The sequence below is a fragment of the Meriones unguiculatus genome, chromosome 3 (genome assembly GCF_030254825.1).
Source record: "Meriones unguiculatus strain TT.TT164.6M chromosome 3, Bangor_MerUng_6.1, whole genome shotgun sequence".
NCBI classification, from domain to species: Eukaryota; Metazoa; Chordata; class Mammalia; order Rodentia; family Muridae; genus Meriones; species Meriones unguiculatus.
This window is the reverse complement of record NC_083351.1, coordinates 41,587,222-41,609,306: the sequence shown is the minus strand read 5'-3', so window position 1 is coordinate 41,609,306 and position 22,085 is coordinate 41,587,222. Positions and strand designations below refer to the sequence as shown.

Genomic DNA, 22,085 nt, shown 5'->3' with positions numbered 1-22,085 from the left:
TTGTGTCTCTAATAACTGCATAATCATATATTTAAGATCATTTTCCTGTGGAATATCCATTGATTTGGGGGGATTCAGGTGAAGCCATGAGTCCTGTATTTGCTTGATTGTATTCTTATGCTGGCCTCTATCCATCTGGTTGTCTGTAGCCTTGACTGTTCCTGGAACCCATACTGTAGACTGGGTCTACCTGACCCTGAAATCTAGAACAGTTCTACAGGAAGATATGTCCAGGGCCTCAAGGATGGGTGTTATGTATTGAGATGCAGCTAAAAAGGGTTGAGTGCCTTCAGGGACAGGGCACATGCACATCATTGCCTGTTTTGTGCACTGTCTTGAGCCCAAGCGTGGTCATGGGCAAGGGCAAGGGTGAGTGTGAGTGGAAGGAAGTTTGCATTGAAGGTGGGGGAAGGCACCTGCACAGTTGCTTTGAAGGGTGGGGTGAAGGCACAGGTTGGGTGTGGGTGTGGTTCATTTGACCATGTGCCCTGATGGGCTCAGTTTGGGTGGCAATCTTGGGGTGTCTCAGAAGGGAGCAATGCCATGGCCCACAAGCCTGTCTGACTCCATGTCTCTGACACTCAGACTCCTCGGGGTTGTACTATCCTGGATGCATGATCTTTGTGCTTTGACTGTTTGCCTAGTGTCCATGTGGTGACCAGAAGAACTTTGGCTTGAATCCTGGGAACACTGCCCCAGATATTCTGAGGTTGCCTCATTGGGATGGGAGGGATCCAATGTCTAGCTGCTAAAGAGGTGGGTACAGGGACCTGTAACTCCCCACTTGCTCACATATGTGGAGAGTGCTGGGAACCCAAAGTTCATGACTCTCAGACCAGGGAAATGGTCATGGGTGCTTGGATCTGATTGGTTCCAAGTGTCCCAGGAAACATGAAGCTGCCCTCAGGGGAGCAGGAGGGATCCAATGTTTAGCTGCTAGAGTGGAGGGTCACCGATCCTGGGGTTCCACACTCACTGGGATGTGCAGAATTCACAGTTTGTGATTCCCAGACTTGGGAGACTGCCATGGGATGTTCCCTCCAGTCCAGGGGAGCCCCAATGTTAATGCTCTAGATCCAGCTGCTGCTCCACCCACTGGTTTAGGAGTCACTAATTTTTGCCCTTCAGATATGGTGCACACTGCTCATTGCCATCTTGAAACTCCAGAAAAACTACTTGATCAGTATTTTACAAATTAAATTTAAAAATTCAGAAAAGCAAAGAGGATGGACATAGGAGGAGGGAGAAAACAGTGAACAGGACAGGAGCCGACCAAAAGAGCCTCTGAAAGGTTTTACCCTGTGGGGTATTGAGGCAGATGTTGAGACTTATAACCAAACTTTGGGCAGAGTACAGGGAATCTTATAAAAAAAGTGGAAGATAGTAAGAACTGGAGAGGACATAGCTCCACAAGGACAGTAACAGATTCTAAAAGTCTGGGCACAGGGGTCTTTTATGAAATTGATACTCTAGCCAACAACGACTCATGGAGATGGCCTGGAACTCCTGCGCAAAGGTAGCCTATGGCAGTTCAGTGTCCAAGTGGCCTCCATAGTAATGGGGACAGGGACTGTCTCTGACATGAACTGATTGGCCTGCTCTTTGATCACCTCCCCCTAAAGGGGGAGCAACCTTACCAGGCCACAGAAGAAGACAATGCAGCCACTTCTGATGAGACCTGATAGACTAGGTTCAGAGGGAAGGGGAGGAGGACCTCTCTTTTCAGTGGACTGGGAGAGGGACGTGGTGGGGACGAGGGAGGGTGGGATTGGGAGAGGAGAAGGGAGGAAGGTACAGGGGGGGATACAAAGTGAATAAACTGTAATTAATAAAAATAAATCTATAAAATTCAGATTGGTATAAATTAATTAATCTTTTCTCTTTTATTTTAATAGCCTAAAAGTAACATATGGAACATACGATAATTATATTCCAGGTAAGGAAGAGTTTAATATTTACCTTAAAAATGCATGAGTTTTTATTTTTTCTTTTTATTAAAAATTGATTATTTTATCTTACAGCACATTCTGATTACAATTTCTTATACCTCTACTCTTCCCACCTCCGTTCCCACTCTCTTCCTGTCTCTCATTAGAACAGAACCTACTTCCGAGAGATAAATACAAACATAACAAAATAAAACATAATAATAAAAATGTCTCATCAAATTTGGATAAGGAAAACCAACAAAAGAAAAGGAGCTTAAGAGAAGGCACAAGAATCAGAGACCCACTCATTCATACACTCAGGAGACCCTTAAAAACTCTAAAATGAAAGTCTTAATATATAGCAGAGAACCAGACATGATCAGGCCCTGTGGTTGCTACTTCAGTCTTTGTGAGTTCATATAAACTTTGTGAAGTTGATTTAGATGGACTCATCCTCCTGGTGTCCTCTGCCTTGTGACTGTAGTCCTTTTTCCAGCTTCCATGGGGCTTCCTGAGCTCTGAGGAAAGGGATTTGCTGGAGAATCTCTTTTAGTGCTCAGAGTTCCAATCTTCTCTCTCTCTCTCTCTGTGTGTGTGTGTGTGTCTTTCTGTCTGTCTGTCTGTGTCTCTCTCTCTGTCTGTCTTTTTCTGTCTGTCTCTCTGTGTCTTCCTGGCTCTGTCTCTGTCTCTGTCTATGTGTGTGTGTGATGTCTGGGTGTGGATCTTTGTATTTGCTTCCATCTCCTACAGGAGGAATCTTCTCTGAAGATCACTGAAGAAGACATTGATTTATGAGTGTAGCAGATAATCATTAGATATCACTAAAGGCCAACACTATATTTTCCTAGGTCTCTAGGCTATATAGTCTCTTATTCTTGGTCACCAAGCATTGTTAGGTATAGGTTCCATCTCATAAGCAGGTATTAAGTAAGACATTGGTTGGTGAGTCCCACAAGATTCCCATAATTATTTTTAAACAAAAGTGTTCATTATCTTCAATTCAAAGTCATAAAAGCTGCCATGAGATATAATTAATATGACATGTTTATTTGCCAAAGGGCCTTTCTCATGGGCAAAGTGAACACATTTTACATAGGTATATATTATGTAAGTATGGTTTTAAATGTACTAGAATATTTTTATTTTAGAAATATTATAGCAAAGGGATCTTGATTTTAAACCAAAGAAGAAAATAAATAAATACCTTTAATGCAGAACCTCTTACTGTATTCATGATTGTTTACATTTAGCTCATATCAGTACTAGACAAGGCCAATCTTTTTAATATTGAAAAACTTTAAATAAAAGCTTGTTTTCTCTGTTCAGTTAAACACCAATAAACTTTCATTCTGCACATTTGAACACTGACCCTAATGTCTTTTGGAGATTTATAGGAAGTCTTTTCTCTAAAAATTGAATTATTTCATATGCTCAAATACAGTGATGTTGTCTCACACTAATCTCATTTGTAACTGAAATGTCCTTAATCATTTCTACTTCTGTTTCTGGTAATATTACCATCTTAGTTCCATTCTGTATTTGTTTTACGATTTCTGTTTATTACACAAACCCTCCAGAATAGCATTTTCTTGGACATATTGTACGTCATCTTAGAGCTGAGAAAATGAACATTAAAAGTCTTAGTACTTAAATTCAAGTACATAATTTCTGAATATTTTATGTCACACAGTATGCTAAGTTCTTTGGTGGCTACAGAGCTACTTAACACATTATCTTTTTGTTATCAGCAATGTTACCTTCAAATCCAAAGCACATGACACTCTAAATTGAAAGAGATAGTAAATAGAAGCTGTAATACTCTTTTTTCTTTATATCATAGACCAAACTAGTTTCATTATAGCTACTTTATATATTTATTCATCAAGTTATTTATTTCTAAAATAGGTCAGCATGAAAAAATCAAAGTTTTTCATTCAAATCACAGAGAATTTCAAATAAATAAAGCCATGATTTGCCTCATTAATTTATTCATTTGTATAGACCACATTCATGGCCACTTCAGTTCAGATGAGATTCTATTCATAGCAAAGCATATGTTATCTTTCTTATTTTAGTCAGTGAATTAAGCAAAAAATCATGGAATCAGCAATACTTTTCCCTGGCATTTCCCAAACCACCAAGGCCAGGAAAGAAACGAAGATCACTACCTTCCCAGTTACACAACAAAACAGTTCCTGTGAGTATATTGAATTATCTTGCATATATTAGTAATAAGCAACTCCTTAATAACAGTAGTTTTGTAAAGTCAGACATTGTTAACTCTTCTGTGTGGATCAGAGCTAACATGCGTTCTGTCATGATGGAGTTATTTTATATAATTTCCACCCATAGTTTATTATTGATCACTAGCTTATTTTATGCTAACAGTTCATTCAGTACTATTACCTGAAATATATTGAGTGTTTGTAGAGCAAAAAGATGTCAATATATTTTAATTCACAATTAGTGTGAATATCAAGGAAATGTTCACTGGATATACATTCTCACACTAGGATCATGGACTGACATTACAGTCTGGTGAGCTTTCAGTTCTTCCTTACTTAATTCCAAACAGAATAATGTCACAAAATTGAAAGCCAGAAGCTGGGTATTTTCAAAATCTCTGGAGTAATAATTGACTCAAGAAAAATTTGCCTAAACTAAATGAATCATCATCATTATTTTTTTTTAATTTTAGGAACGAACCTTATCAGTTATGATTAATGTGTATCTCCTTATTCTTTTACTCAATTTATTTTTCATTCATTTAAAATTAGCAATTTGTCATTTATTTACTCCAAGTACTTGGATAGAGGTTGAAAACAAATTATATCATAATATGTGTAACTATGGTAGACTGCATGTTTTCAGTTGATAATAATTTATACCAAGTTAAGGGATTTAAGGGTTGTACCTGTAACTGAAGGTAGCATTGTAAAGACCCCCAAAATGACAATTTACACTGAGATATGCTTGAATAAGACACTCAGTCTCAAGGAATTAATAGGCATTTTAATTTTACCTAGAAAGACTGTACCTACTTTATAAAAAAACTCACTTACATCTTAAAAATTACCTTCTGTTAATAATGAAGAGAGAGGTTATAATGTGCCATACATCAATGTAGGTCTCTACCAAATTTTAACATTATGTCTTGAAGAAAGATTGTGGACCCTCTAAATTTAAAGCAGAACAGAAACAGGGACATAACTGCCCATTACTTTAAATTATAATGAGATTCAAAAGTAGAAAATACATAATTTATCCACTTTTTAAAAAGTATATATCATAAAAATATTACAAATAGCTCACTCAGGATGATCTTTTCCAGATCCCACTATTTACCTACAAATTTCATGATTTCCTTGATTTTTATTGCTGAGTAATATTCCATTGTGTAGATATACCGCAATTTGTGCATCCATTCCTCCACTGAGGGGCATCTGTGCTGTTTCCAGCTTCTGGCTATTACAAATAAGGCTGCTAAAAACATGGTTGAGCAAATGTCCTTATTGTGTACTTGAGACTCTTTTGGGTATATACCTAGGAGTGGTATAGCTAAATCTTGAGGAAGCACTATTCCTAGTTGTCTGAGAAAGCACCAGATTGCTTTCCAGAGTTGTTGTACAAGTTTACATTCCCACCAGCAGTGGAGGAGGGTTCCCCTTTCTTGAGTGAGCTATCCCAGAAGCAGAAAGATGCACATGGTATATAATCACTCATATAGACATATAATATAGGATAAACCTCTGTACACCTAAAGAAACTAATCAAGAAGGAGGACTCTTGCTAAAATGCTCAATTCCTATCCAGAAAGGCAAAGAGGCTGGACATCAGAAGAAGGAGAAAAGAGCTAACAAGTCAGGCGCCTGTCCCAGAGGACCTCTGAGAGGCTCTGCCCTGCAGACTATCAAAGCAGATGCTTAGACTTATGGGCAACCTTTGGGCAGAGTGCAGGGAATCTTAGGAAAGAAGTGGGAAATAGATCTGGAGAGGACAGGAACTCCACAAGGAGAGCAACAGAACTAAAAAATCTGAGCACAGGGATCTTTCCTGAGACTGATACTCTAACCAAGGACTATGCATGGAGATAACCTAAGACCTCTGAACAGATGTAGCCCATGGCAGTTCAGTATCCAAGTGGGTTCCATTGTAATAGGAACAGGGACTGTCTCTGACATGAACTGATTGGCCTGCTCTTTAATTATGTCCCCTGAGGGGGAAGCAGCATTACCAGGCCACAGAAGAAGACAATGCAGCCACTCTTGATGAAACCTAATTGACTAGGATCAGAAGGAAGGAAAAGAAGACCTCCCCTATCAGTGGACTTGGGGAGGGGCATGCATGCAGAGGGTATAGGAAGGGAGGGATTGGGACAGGAGGAGGGAGGGAACCACAGGGGGGATACAAAGTGAATAAAATGTAATTGATAAAGAATAAAAAAAGATATAAAATAAAAAATATATTCAAAAGAATTTCCAGTTGAAATTAAAATATGTATGTAGCATCATTTTATTTAAAGATAAATAAATCATCTTTTTTATTTATTATTCTTACCAATATTGAGGTAATTGTTGAACAAAAACAAGGAAGTCACAGACCACCGTTATGGATGCATCGTTCCCTGATGAAAATTTCTGAGAGACCATCTGTTTATTTAGCAGCCAGGAAGGGCCTTCCACAGAAACTACCTCAATCTGGAGTGAGAGAGTCTAAAGAAACAGGCCCACCCAAGCCTTTGCCTTCAGAACAACCAATGAAAGAAGAGAAAGTAAAAAAAATTGACACTGAAGCAAAAGAGAAAATAGTATTAAATATAGTCAAGGAAGAAGGTCCTAAACCAGTTGCTAAGAAAATCTCAAAGGATTCGGATGAGAGCAGGGAAGAAACCAGTTTAGAATCTGAAGCCCAAATGGCAGTTGAGAAGAAAGAATCCAAAAAAGGTAAAAAGGAAACAAAGGATTCAGCCTCAGAATCAGAAACCGAAAAGGTCGGTGGGAAGAGAGAAGCCAAGAAAGGTAAAAAGGAATCAAAGGAGAAAGGCCTATTCTCAGAATCTGAAGCTGAAAAAGTTGGTGGGAAGAAAGAATCCAAGAAAGGTAAAAAGGAACTAAAGGATAAAGGCCTATTCTCAGAATCTGAAGCTGAAAAAGTTGGTGGGAAGAAAGAATCCAAGAAAGGTAAAAAGGAAGCAAAGGAGAAAGTTTTACCCTCAGAATCTGAAGCTGAAAAAGTTGGTGGGAAGAAAGAATCCAAGAAAGGTAAAAAGGAACTAAAGGATAAAGGCCTATTCTCAGAATCTGAAGCTGAAAAAGTTGGTGGGAAGAAAGAATCCAAGAAAGGTAAAAAGGAAGCAAAGGAGAAAGTTTTACCCTCAGAATCTGAAGCTGAAAAAGTTGGTGGGAAGAAAGAATCCAAGAAAGGTAAAAAGGAACCAAAGGATAAAGGCTCAGGTTCAGAAACTGAATCTGAAAAGGCAGGTAAGAAGAAAGAAGGAAAAAAAGGTCAAAAGGGTTCAAAGGATTCAGAAGCTGGCAAAGCTGCTGAAAAGAAAGAAAGCAAAATCAGTAGAAAGGGTCTAAAGAGCAAAGAAACACTTGTAGATTCTGAAAGTGAGAAGGCAGATTCAAAGAAAGTTTCCAAGAAAGACGCCAAGAAGAAGGAAAATAAAAAGGAGAAGGAAAACAAGACAGATGGAGACTCAAAGGAGAGTATTAAGAAAGACAAGAAAGAAAATAAAGAGAAGAAAGACAAGAAAGAAAAGAAAGATAAGAAAGACTCTCCAGCTGACTCCTCTGAGTCAAAGAAGGATGAAAAAAAGACAAAAAAAGAGAAAAAGTTCTTAAAGTAGGTCTTTGATCAGAAAGCAAACCGGAGGAGCACCAAAGCATATTCAGTGAACCCACCTCAGTCGTCTTAAAATGAATACATAAGATAAAAGAAGTATATAGTTACTTAATAAAATGATTTTTAAAGAGAAAGGAAAGCACAAGATGTAATTAAAATATAGTTAGGGTATTTAAGAAGAGAAATAAGGAGAATATACAGGATTCATTGAACATGTGGAAGATGCCTGTCTTAAATTTGTAGTTATGGAGTTTTAAAAGTCAAATCACTAGAAAGATTCAAAGAATATGCAAAGAGGAATGCAGAAAATAAGCATTGGACTACAAGCAAAAAATACCACTATTCAGTAAAGACTTCATTGAAAAAAATCACAAGATGCTTTGATGTTGTCTTTAGCTTTAATAATATGCAGCTGTGTTTGTACACTTAATTAAGAACCAGAATATCCAGAAAAGGAAAACAATATTTAGAAATCAGAGTTTGAACTGGATAAATATCAAAGATTTATTTAAGAAAAAAAAAACACAGAGAAGAGAAGGAAGGGAGAAAAGGAGTGAGTATGGAAGGCATGAAGGGAAAGATGAAAGGTAAGAGCAATAAGGCCCCTCAGTAAGCAAAGGAGAAAGGACACCTTGAGTTTACAAGACCATCTGAGTTTGAAGTGAGCACAAGACTGAGAAAGTTGTAATCCCTGATGAATATTCTTGGTAAGTGAGTTTTGTCTTATTTTAACTGAAATTTAATTTAAAATAATTTAACAAATTGCTAGATTAAAATTGATGTTCAATGTTATATTCAACACCTTAACTTTTACTCTAAATTTTTATTTTTGATATTCAGATCTTCTAATTATAAGAAATGCATGGTTACTGTCAAATAAATGATTTGTTTTAAAATGTTCATGAAAAGGTTAAGAGAGATGGAAATGTTTGTAGTACAGGAGAGATTATTATTTTTAAAGTTATGACTACATTTTCTAATAGAATAATTAGTACCACCTCTCCATTTAAAAAAAAGAGATACAAATTCAGCAAACACCCAAAAATAAATTTAAATGGCATGTGAAAGATTTTTATGAAGTTGTTTTATATTTATATAATACTAAGTTAAACAGTAAAATAAACAATAACAGACTAAAAGTGTTACATCACATTATTTAGAAATAGAAACAATTGACTTCCAGATTTTGTAACTACAATAATCACTCTTGCAATCTACAGTTCCTACTAATATAGAAAGGGAAAGACAATGCGAAGCAAGATATTTCAGCATATCTGAGCTTTCTCAATAATACTGATTCATTCTTTCCTTCCTGATTTATTACTCTCTGTGTCAATTACACATTTGTGCATTTTTTTCAGTAATGTCTCTCTCTCTCTCCATTATATTTCCTGATGCAGAAGGAAGCTACTCATCAGCATCAGAGGAAGAACTACCTTTATCTCGATGGTAAAGAATCATTGGCTGGCTTGCACAGTAAGAATTGCTCCTTCTCACTTACAAAACAACTAATGAAGGATTCCTTGATGCTTTGACTGGTTGCTGTTCAAGGGGCCATGACATTGTTCAGCTGGGACAGTCTCAATGGACTGTGACAAATAAAGGGAAAAACTTGTCTTTTTTTCTCTTCTGTCTCTGAAGACATATAATAGCTTTAATGGATCTCAAAGCCATTCCCTTCTTTGAATCCAAAAAAAAAAAAAAAAAAAGATTGTCCACTAGACCTTTACACTGTCAATCCCTTCCAAACTGTTTTTCTCAGCTTAAATAACACATTTCCATTTTAATGGATTAATTTTGTGAATTTTAGGTTGACAGCCAAATTGAGCAGAAAGAGCAAGTGTTTTCTAGCCAGTCAAACATGCCTTGTCCCCTATTTCCAGCATCTTCCTCAGAGGGCTTTTGTGATAATTCACATCTCTGCATTAACAAATCATTGCTAGCAACAGTTAGCAGTTTTCATTTAGATTGTCTGTATTATGTATATTCCATGTATTTTGACAAACTTGTAATGGCAGTTTCTTTGAGCACAAAAGTTGTTGTACAAACACTCTATTCCACTGGTTGACGCTTCCTTCCAAGGATGAATCCTTGTCCTTTAATCCGATTTTTTGGCAGTTATCAATATATACTTTTCACCATCTCCGTACTATTGGATTTTCAGAAATTCCATTTAGTTAGAATCATGCAACTTAATAACCTTTACAGATTGGTAAAGGTTTTTACTTAGTTACGACTAAGTTTCTTCCACGTCTTTTTTTTCAAAGGCTGATAGTACATTTCAATTTACACTGAAAAAATAAATGTCTCAACAAGTAACAGATTATCTAATAACCTTAGCTGTTTCTGAGATTTGGTAGTTCTTAATACAGCAACTACATCCCTATGTAAACTTTTTTGTGAAGATTTATTTGTGCGGGTAAATATATACCTCTCTATGTATGTACATATATACAAATGCACTTAAGTTTGAAACTACCAGACTTCCAAATTACTTCTAACATCTTGTATCCATACTTTTTCTTTGTATCGGAACATTGCCTTTATTCACTGTTGTCAGTAAGTTATATTGTGTCCATCCAAATCAGTGTGTAGTGGTATTTTCTTGTTCTGGCTTGTATTTTCTTACCCTGTGTGCTATGAAAGCTTTTACATATGCTTTTATGTGTTCAAAACTATGCGGTCTCACCAGATATGTTATCAGATGATGGCTGCTCAGGCCTCTGCCTGTATGATCAGACTATTCACTTCCTTTCTGGGAATCTTTTATATATATATTGGATAGAAGTTTACTTTTTAGTCACATATACCTTATTGCAATTATTTTCCCAGTCTGTGATTTATTTATTTATTTATTTATTTGGATACTCTTGGCATTGTCTTTTCCAAAGTAACATACTTTGACTTTAATGGACTCTACATTATAAATTGTTCTTCTTAGATAGGGTCTTTATTTTTGGATATGAACAGTTATCAAAGCAAAATCAAAAACCTTTTTGTTTTCATTCTCATCTATGGATTTTATAGTTTTATGAGAGAAATTTACTACTTTTAATTGATGAGTAAATATTATATACATAGCAAATAGCATGAAGTTTTGATATATTTATGCATACATAGTGAAATACCTTAATATGTAAATATATGTTATATCATATAATTATTAGTTTTGTATGAACAGAAAATTTAAAAAATACTCTTAATAATTTTTCAAGCAAAACAAAAAAGTATCATTGCTAACTCCAGTGGCCCTGCTTTACAAGAAATATAGGTAGCTTCATTTCCTGGCACCTGCAGTTTTGTACCATTTAACATCTGAGGTGTTTCTCTTGGCTTTTGGCCACTGCGACAATACTTTTTGTTCCAGTGTTTTAGACTTCATCCTTTAGTGAGCTTATGAAATATGTGATGGTTCACACATGAGTACTTTCATTTGATAATGAAATGCTCCACATTCATTAATGTTGTCCGAAGAATGTGATTCTACATGTTCTTAGTATGGACACATTTCTCTCTCTCTCTCTCTCTCTCTCTTAATTTATTCATTCATTTTTTAAAATTTTTATTATTAGTTACATTTTATTAACTCTGTATCCCAGCTGTATCCCACTTCCTCATTCCCTCCCAATCCCACCCTCCCTGCCCCTTTGCAAGTCCACTGATTGGGGAGGACCTCCTCCCCTTTCATCTGATCCTGTTTTATCAGGTATCTTTAGGACTGGCTGCAAAGTCCTCCTCTGTGGCCTAGCAGGACTGCTCCTCCCTTGAGGGGTGGGAAGGTCAAAGAGCCTGCCATTGAATTCACTTCAGAAATAGTCCCTGTTCCCCTTACTATGGAAAACCAATTGGTTACTGAGCTACCACAAGCTATATCCAAGCAGAAGTTCTAGATTATATCCATACATGGTCCTTGGTGGAGTATCAGTCTCAGAAAAGACCCCTGTGCCCAGATATATTTGGTCCTTGTGGAGCTCCTATCCTTTCCCCATCATACTACCTCCCCCCTTCTTTCATATGATTCCCTGCACTCTGCTGAAGGTTTGGTTATGAGTCTTAGTATCTGCTTTGATACACTGTGAGGTAGAGTCTTTCAGGGGCCCTCTGCGGTAGGCTCCTGTCCTGTTATTTGTTTTCTCCTCTATGTCCAATGCATCTCCCATTTGTCTTTCTAAGTGAGGATTGATCATCTTACCGTGGGTCCTCTTTCTTGCTTATCTTCTTTAGGTGTATAGATTTCATTATGTTTATCATATCTTATAGGACTATGTGAGTGAGTATATACCATGTGTTTCTTTCTTCTTCTGGGATACCTCACTCAGAATGATCTTTTCTAGATCCCACCATTTTCCTGCAAATTCATTCACTTTAATCCCGGTAATACTCCCACCCTCCTCCCCTTCCAGTCTCACCCTCACTCTTTCTTCCCCCTCTCCTACTCCTCAGAAAAGGGGAGAACTCCACCCTACCAACCCAACTAAGTGCATCAAGTTGTAACAGGACCAAGGACATCCTCTCACCCTATGGCCTGGCAAGGCAGCTCCTCCATGGGAAAGTGATCAAAAAGCAGGCAACAAAGTCCATGTCAGTGACTGCCCTTTTTCCCCTTACTAGGGAACATACATGGAGACCAAACTACCCATTTGATACATATGTATAGGAGTCCTAGCTCCAGACCAGGCATGGTCCTTGGTTGGTGCTTAAGTCTACCCAAGTCCCCCAGGCCCTGGTTTGTTGTTTTCATTTGGTCTTCTTGTGGCACTCCTGTCTCGTCCTTCCTATTCTTATCTCCAATCTTTCACAAATCTCCCTATGTGTTGCCCAATGTTTGGTTGTGAGTATCAGCATCAGTTTTGATCCACTGCTGGATTGAGCCTCTCAGAGAATAGCTTTGCTCAGTTCCCATCTGCAAGCACAGCAGAAACTTGTTCATAGTACCAGGGGTTGGCTCTCTCTCATGGGATGGATCTCAGGTTAGGTCACATATTGTTTGGGCATTTCCTCAATCTCTATGCTATTTTATCCCTGCACATCTTGTAGGTAGTTTAAATTTGGGGTCAAGGTTTTGTGGGTGGGTTGGTGTTCCCCTCGTACCACTAGGAGTTCAGTCCAGATAGAGGGTGGTCTCTTCAGTCTTCAAGACTCCTGCTACTAATATTCTCAGCTAGAGTCACCCCCTTATTCCCTCACGAGCCTACCATGTAGTAGGCCTCCAGCTTGTTACAGAGATGACCCCACCACAGTTTCTCCTCTCTCTTCAAACCCTCTGCTCTCCCATCCCTGTTCTCTCTGGGTCTGATCTCCACCCTCTTTTCTCTTTGTGCCCCCTCTCCTACCTTGTTCTCTCTATTCGATCACTTATGTCTATTCTATTTCATGATCTGAGTGATATTTAAGCTTTCTCCCTTGGGTCCTCCTTGTTAATTATCTTCTTTGGGTCTGTAAATTGCAGTGTGGTTATCCTATCCTTTATGACTAAAATCAGCTTAGAGGTGAGTATATGCCATGCATGTATTTTGGGTTTGGGCTACCTCACTAGGATGATCTTTTCTAATCTCTTCCATATGCCTGCATATTTCATGGTGGCTTTGTGTTTAATAGTAGTATTTCATTGTGTAAATGTGCCAGTTTTTGTTGTTGTTTTGTTTTTTCCATTCTTCAGTTGAGGAACATCTAGGTTGTTTCCAGGTTCTCACTATTATGAATAAAGCTGCTATAAACATAGTTGAGCCAATGTTCTTGTAAGCTGAACATGTTTCAGATATATGCTCAATGGCAGTATAGCTGGATCTTGAGGTAGAGCTATTCCCAATTTTGTGAAAAAGTGTTACATTGACTTCCGAAGTGCTTGTCACAGTGTGCACTCCCACCGACACTGGAGGAGGGTTTCCCTTTTTCCATATCCTCGCCAGCATGTGCTGTCACTTGAGTTTTTGAACTTAGCCATTCTGATGGGTGTAGGATGGAATCTCCGACTTGTTTTGATTTTTATTTCTGTGATGACTAATGACATTGAATATTTCCTTCAGTGCTTCTTGGCTATTTGAATTTTCTCTGTTGAGAATTCTCTATTTAGGTCTGTACCCTGATACTGAGTACATTTTTGACTTGAGAATTAATGCTGCAGAGAACATGAAATGCATACAGCACTTGAATAGGCTGACCTTGGTATAGACACTCAGAAGTGGAATGGCTGGAAGACAGGGACCTTCTATGTTCATTTTTGGAAATTTGCACAGGGTTCTGCATAGGTACTGCACTTACTAACATCCACTTCAGAAATGCACAGGCTCCCTGTCTGCTAATTCCTCTGCAGTGCTTTCTGCCCCTTATTTAATAATCTCACCCGAATCAATATGAGGTGATATCTTATGGTCCTTTGAATTTGTATTTTCTTGGACATTAGTGATGTTGAAAACTTTTTTTGCTTCATTGTTTATCATTTTTTTGTTGATAACTGTACCACTATCAGTAAGAATAGATCTTCTTTTGGGGAATATTTAGGCCAGTAGGAAGGAATAAATAATAATGATTTTCTTTAATAGAATTTGTAGATAGAACAATAGATATCAATTATAGAAATTTCTCAGAAAAGACCCTGTGCCCAGATATATTTGGTCCTTATGGAGCTCCTATCCTTTCCCCATCAGACTAACTCCCCTTCTTTCTTATGATTCCCTGTACTCTGCCAAAGGTTTGGTCATGTGTCTTTGCTTTGAAAACACTGCTAGTTAGAGTCTTTTCTGAGACTGACATTCAACCAAGGACCATGTATGGATATAACCTAGAACCTCCACTCAGATGTAGCCTGTGGTAGCTCAGTAACCAATTGGTTTCCAAAGGGAGGGGAACAAGGAGTATTTCTAACAGGAACTCAATGACTGGCTCTTTGGTCTCCCCACCCCTGAAGGGAGGAGCAGTCCTGTTAGGCCACAGAGGAGGGCTTTGCAGCCAGTCCTGAAGATACCTGATAAAACAGGATCAGATGAATGGGGAGGAGGTCCCCCCCATCAGTGGACTTGGAAAGGGGCACGGTGGAGATGAGGGAGGGAGGGAGGGACTGGGAGGGAATGAGGGATCGGGACACTGCTGGGATACAGAGTTAATAAAATGTAACTGATAAAAAATTTAAAAAAATGAATATTCAAAAAAAATTTCTCATGGAATTCTGTTCTTTTTTGGGGGGCAGGGAAAGAATGGATCTAGGAGAAATGGTAGGCAGTGAGGAATGGGAAAGTTTGAAGGAGGGAAACTGGTCACAATGTAATGTATGAGAAAAGAAAAAAAAAGTATTTATCTTAGAAACTGTGTTACAAGCTGGGTGCTGTGGCACCCCCCTATAATTACAACACTCAGTGAAGAAGAGGCATGCGGATCTCTGCCATTTTATGGCCAGCCAATTCTACAAAGAGAGTCCAAGACAGCTAATGCTACACAGAGAAACCCTGTCTTGGGGGGAGAGGAGAAATTGTGTTACAGAGACAAGAGGCTAACTAGCAGAAATATTGATTTTGATGTTTAAAACTTATAAATGGGTTTCTAAAATCCACATTCTTATGACACATCTATTGAGAGTCTTGGCTCATTATTAAATTGTCTTGATATTATTGAGCTGTTTTGGTATTTCATATGGTTTGTAATAAAGCTGTAGTCTTTAGATGTTTTCTCTCAAGTCATTAGGTTATTTGTTTCCTCTCTTTATTGTCCTTTGTGGTACATGAAATCTAGTATGATACTATTTTTTTCTGTTGAGCTTTGTTGCTTATTCTTCTGGACTTGTATGTTAAAGTCTTTGTCAAGATCATTGTTAAAAACCTTTCCTCTACTTTTTCTTGCTGCAATGTTATAGTTGCAGGCCCTAAATTTAAGCCTTTAATTCACTTTAAGTTGATATATGGAAATGAAATTAGATAATTATCTGATTCTTTTCTTGTGCATATGGATATCAAGTTTATCTAACAGTTTATCTGAAAGGTGAACTTTTGTTTATTTTATATCTATGACATCCACATAAATGATTATTGATTCTGTAACTATGTCGCATACTCTCTGGTCAGTATTCTGATGCACCCTATGGTGGTGTGAATGATAACTTCCCAAAGAGCCTCTTGTCCCCAGTTGGCAGGGCTGATTGGGAGGTTAAGAAGATTTGGATTTTCTGGAGGAAATGTGTCACTGGGGGTGGGTTTTGAGAGCTTAAAACCAAAGATGTTGAACAAGATAGCAAGGGTTTGCTTCTGCTTCTCTAAACTTTCCCTTTGGTTTATACAAATATATACTTTGGTTTATACAAATATATACTTTGGTTTATACAAATATACTTTTATACAAATATCATGCCATTTTATTAATTATAGTTTTATTATCAAGTCTGAATTTGGGTACTAGAGTATATACAGCTATGATCCTTTTGTTTAAGATTGTTTTGTCCTCTGCACTGTTTCCTGTTTGTGTTCTTATTTTAATTTGAGAGGAATTCTGCAGCCCAGATTGTTTATATACCAAAGATCTTAATGATTAACACCAAGACATTATATTACATGCAAGCACTGACAAGTCTAGTCTTAGTAATCATTTTTGGAGTTCCTTAGGATACAGTCTGACTATTGCACTCTGAACTGATACTTTGACACATTCAAATAAGTACAGTCACAGCCTCCTACAACTCTGCGCCAAAGTGACCTAATAGCATGTTCTAGACTCTGTGGGTACTGCAGTCATCTGTGTACACCCACACACACACATACCCGTAAACACAAGATTACAAAAACAAATCTTCATTCTATCATTTCTAGGAGAAAAATCTAAATGCTCAGTGAGAGAGAGAATGTAATGATACAGGTCATCAGGCAATAAAATAGCAGAGAAATGAAAGTAGGGTCAAAGGACTAAAGATCTGTTTAGACATACTTATAAGAATAAATATTTGTAGATAATTGTTAAAAATTCATTGCTCACCCATACCCTGAAGCAAGATTTTTAACTAGAAATGTATATTCATATATATATATACATATATATATATACACACACGTATCATATATATGTATACAAATATATATATATATATATATTGGTCTATATCTTCTGCTTATACATCTAATGACTTGCAAATATCATGACCATATGGCACAAATATTATATTTATAGAGTAGAATACAATTTAAATAAAGTTTCACTTTCAAATGTTTTGAACACATAATCTTAGGATTAATTTGCTTCCTTAAATTAAAATACTTATATGCCATTAACACTATAATTTTTAATTTTTTTTATTAAATATAGTTTGTTCATTTTGTATCCCAGCTGTAGGTTCCTCCCTTGTCCCCTCCCATTCCCACCCTGCCTCATCTCCTCCTATGCCCATTCTCTAGTCCTCTGAAAGGGGAGATCCTCCTCCCCTTTCCTCTGACCCTACTCTATCAGGACTGGCTGCATTGTCTTCCTCTGTGGCCTGGCAAGTCCTCCCCCAATAATGTGAGAATTAGAAAGTGGAGACAATGCTTACAAAAGTGGACCCAATGTTACTACAGCAGGGATATTCAGCTCTAATTTACAAATGAAGTTGCATTTGAAAGCTTAACTTATGGTTTTGGTTGTGAGCCTAGCCTTTAATGGCTGAACAGTTGGTTTCTAAAGCAAATAGAGGGAGAGCAGATCTGATGATAAGGGAGGAGAGGAAGGATAGGAGAAGGGAAAGGGGAGGAAACTGAGGTTGAGATGTAATGTATGAAAGAAGTTGAAAAAAAAGTTTAACTTTTTCTTTTACTAACACTGAGTCTGAGCTTAGAGCTTATTTCTAGCCATAACATTTATCATGTCCCAATAATACTGTATCATTGAAGAATCAAAAAAGGAAGGAGATACTAAAAGCAAAGAGAGATCACCAGCTCTGGAAACAAGAAACAAAAACGAACAACAAAATTCAATGAGGTCATTTTAGAAATACAACAGAACCCTGGCAATGAAGACATTGTATAGGTTTATTTAATTTTGTTTCCATGTTAAATTGATTAGTAATAACTGAAAAATAGAAATCATTGAAAAGACAGAGAAAAGTTAAAATGGAATATTTAAATAGTTTTATGACTGATGAGAAGGAATCATATCAATTTATCCATGCCCATGAGGATCACTGAGAAATGCAAAGCAATGGGTACTCAGCATAGTATAAATGGCCAACTCCCTAACCAAAAGTCCTTTCTCAGAGGCACATATGCTTTTTCAGTATCTCAAAGAAAAGATGCCACACATTTTCTACTTGGTGAACTTTAAATGTCAGTGTGTTATCTACCTCTTTCATTAGGTAGTCTTTGAGCCCAACACATCCATTGCAATTTCATAAAGGGATATAGCTTATCTTTTAAAAGAACATTAAAAGCATTGCAATTTAAAATTAAATTGGGGGAATCTAACAACTGTCCAACTCAAGATGAATGCATAGAAATATTTTCTATTAATAATTTTATTTTCAAGCATATTTTAATTGCATTGTTTTCTTTTTCTCAAATAAATGATTTTCATTCATTTTGGTTACCTTCCCAGTGTAAAGATTATACATTTGAAGACATTATAAAGACCTTCAAAATGGCAGCACCAAGAGGACACACTGTCTGACGAGCAGGACAGCAGTAACTGCACAGAGACCAACAGACCAATATCTGGGCCCTAAAACACCAGCAGTTGTGTTTCCCAGGTGAGAGGTAACCCCATAGTGTGGGAAGCAATCGGGTCCATTCTCAGTTCACCAAACTAAACCCTGGAAGAGTTCCTAGGCCCAGGCAGTTGCATGGTTACTAGGCCAGAACAACATGCCTGGGTGCTCTGATCACTATCCCTGGATTGAACTGTAGGCCCTTCAACATCAGAGACTGGGATTTCCAGTTAACAGAAAACCCCACGGTGAAGGAAGCAATTGGGACCAACCTCAGGTCATCCAGACAATCCCTGGAAAAGGACTTAGACTCCAGCAGGTACACAGCCTCCAGCCCAAAGACACAGGCCTTCCTGAAGGACTCAAAGTCCCAGACATAATTGTGGGCCCCAAGCCACCAGAGACTGGGTTTTCCTGTAGTGAGGAAACCCCATGGTGAGGGAAATATCAGGTCCAACATCAGGGCACTCAGCCGAACCCTTATTTAATCCCCCCGAAAATATCTTGGGAAAAGTTCCAGGGTTCCTGCAAGCACACAGTACCCAGCATGGAGCCACTCCCCTGTGCCTGAGTGCTCTACTCACCTTCCCAGACTGAACTGTGGACCCCAAAATACCAGAAACTGGTCTTGTGAGGAGGAAACCCCACAGTTTAGGGAAACATCAGGTCCAACCTCAGGACACCCAGCTCTGGAAAACTTTCTGGGTTCCCGCAGGCTCCAGGCTCTAGCCTTGTGCAACACTCATGAGTGCTGCATTCACTTGCCACTGATTACTGCTTAGGTACTGGGGCACAGAGCAACAACCTCAGACCTACAGAAGCCTGAGATCCATGGAATCAGCCACAAGATCCAGCTCTAAGGCTCAACCAATTATCCTTAGCTAAACTGACCAAACGAAGGGCTCCCTGATTCTTGAAGAATGCTGTGCCCAGTAAACATAGTGTAAGAGCAGCAGCAGCAGCTCACTAAATTCAGAGCAAGAAATCCAGCAGCAGGACAGCTATCTCCAGGTCTTCTCTTGTTGAGAAGACAGCCTCCCTGACTACCAAAGAACACAGTTACCACACAGGTCCATATGCCTGAGGTGAGCTATGCCAATTTCTGAGAATATGCAAAAAGCAAAGGAGGCCTCCTACAGGAACAACCATATTCCTGGAGATAAGATTCTCCCAACTCCAGGATTCCAGCAAGGACCAGAAACTAACAGCCAACACTTGAGACAGCCAAATACTTAGAGGCCAGCATAAAACCATAACCAACAAAAGCCAAAGCAATATGGTTTCTTCAGATCCCACTTATCCAGGGGCAAAGCAGCTCTGGACACCCTATCATCAGTGAAATTCAAAAAGATGACCTTACATCTATGCTTATGAAGAGGATAATAGAGAAAACAAATAAAATGCATACAAGAATAGAGGAAGATAAAATTAAACACAATATAGCCATCCATAAAGAAATACAGAAAGATGCAACAAACAGCTTGTGGCCTTCAGAGAGGAAATAATTCACTGAAAGAAATAAAAGAAACAGAGGAATGTTCAAATAAACAGGTGAAGGAATGGAACGAAAAACAGAAAATATAGTCAGGCAGGTGAAAGATATCAACAAAACGATCGAAGATCTGAAGACAGAATTGGAAAAATTAATGAAACACGAATGGAGGAAATCATGGAGAGGAAGAATTTAGGAAAGAAAACAGGAATACAGAGGTAAGTATAACCAACAGATTACAAGAGATGGAAGAAAGAACCTCAGGTGTGGAAGATACAATGGAAGAAACTGATGCATTCTTCAAAGAAAATGTTAAATCTAAAATATTCCTAACATACAGTCCAAGAAATCCTAGACAACATGAAAAGACAAAACCTAAGAATAATAGGAAGAAGAAAAAGAAGATTCCTGTCTCCAAGGCCCAGAAAATATTTTCAACAAAATCATAGAATAAAATTTTCTCAATTTAAAGGAGAGGCCTATAAGCATACAAGAGACCTATAGAACAAGTATTCAGATCAAAGAAAAAAAAAAAACTAAAAGCTGCAAGGAAAAAAGGCTAAGTAACATATAATGGCAAACCCATCAAAATCACACCTGACTTCTTAACAGAGGCTATGCAAGCCAGAAGGGCTTGGGTGGATATCATGCAGACCCTAAGAGAACACAAATGTCAGCCCAGGCTACAATACCCAGAAAAACCCTCAGTCCTCATAGACAGAGAAAACAAGATCTTCAATGACAAAAACAAATTTAAACAATACCTACCCACAAATCCAGCTTTACAGAAGATACTAGAAGGGAAAATAGAATACAAGAAAGCTAACTACATTCAAGAATACACAGAAAATAAATAACCTCACTACAGTAAAACTAAAAAGAGCTAAGTACACAAATACACTACCAAAACCAACAACAAAATAAAAAAATCTAAAAGCCATTGGTCATTAATCTCTCTCAACAACACTGGACTCAACACTCTAATAAAAAGACACAGACTAACAGAATGGATGCATAAGCAAGACCCAACAATCTGTTACATACAAGAAACATACCTAAGTAACAAATATAGATATAACCTGAGAGTAAATAGTTTTTTTTTCACTCTTAACAGTTTTCCAAGCAAATGGTCCCAAAAAGTAAACAGGAGTAGCCATTCTAATATCTAATAAAATAGACTTTCAACCAAAATTAATCAAAAGAGATGGTGAAGGACACTTCATACACATCAAAGGAAAATCCCACCAGGAAGACATCATAATCCTGAACATCTATGCCCCTAATACAAAGGCATGCACATTTGTAAAAGAAACATTAATAAAGCTGAAACCACACATTAATAGTAGGAGACTTCAATACCCCACTCTCAACAAAGGACAGGTCAACAAAAAAGAAATTAAATAATGACTCTAACAGAGGTCATGAATCAAATGGACCTAACAGACATACACAGAAACTTTCACCCAAACACAAAAGAATTTACCTTCTTTTCAGCACCTCATGAAACATTACCTTCTCCAAAATAGATTATGTAGTGGTCACAAAGCAAGCCTCAACACATAAAATAAGATTGAAATAATCCCTGGTATCCTATCCGACTACAGTGGACTAAAGCTGGATCTCAACAATAACAGAAATTGCAAAAAGCCTACACACATATGGAAAGTGAACAACTCACTGCTCAGTGACAGCGGGATCAGGGAAGAAATAAAGAAATTACAGGCTTCTGAGAATTTAATGAAAATGAAGGCACAACATACCCAAATATATAGGACACAATGAAAGCAGTGCTAAGAGGAAAGTTCATAGCACTAAGTGCCTTCAAGAAAACATTTGAAACATCTTACTCAAACAACTTGACTGCTCACATGAAATACATGGGGGGGGGAGGGGAGTAGCAAACAGACCCAAGAGGAGCAGACGGCTGGAGATAATCAAACTCAGAGCTGAAATCAATACATTAGAAACAAATTAAACAATTCAAAAGATCAATGAAACCAAGAGCTGGTTCTTTGAGAAAATCAACAAGATAGACAAACCCTTAGCCAAACTAGCTAAAAGGCAGAGAGAAACTACTCCAATCAACAGAATCAAAAATGAAAAGGGGGACATAACGATAAACACTGGAAATACAATCATTAAGTTTTACTTCAAAAGCCTATATACT

At 37.7% G+C, this 22,085-nt stretch overlaps 1 protein-coding gene across 1 annotated transcript; it reads left to right on the top strand.

The window, feature by feature from the left end:
• Positions 1-304: 304 nt before the first annotated feature.
• On the top strand, positions 305-7,779 carry Cylc2 (cylicin 2). The gene is made up of 4 exons (XM_060378770.1): positions 305-369; positions 1,896-1,936; positions 4,004-4,125; positions 6,496-7,779. The coding sequence occupies exons 1-4, from the start codon at positions 305-307 to the stop codon at positions 7,777-7,779; spliced, it is 1,512 nt and encodes a 503-aa protein (XP_060234753.1).
• The last annotated feature ends 14,306 nt before the right edge of the window (positions 7,780-22,085 follow it).

Coding starts and splice junctions, on each gene's coding strand:
- Cylc2 (XM_060378770.1), top strand. CDS start 305: ATGCACATCATTGCCTGTTTTGTGCACTGTCTTGAGCCCAAGCGTGGT. Junction 370..1,895: donor GGTCATGGGCAAGGGCAAGG/GTGAGTGTGAGT, acceptor TTATTTTAATAG/CCTAAAAGTAACATATGGAA. Junction 1,937..4,003: donor ATACGATAATTATATTCCAG/GTAAGGAAGAGT, acceptor TTCTTATTTTAG/TCAGTGAATTAAGCAAAAAA.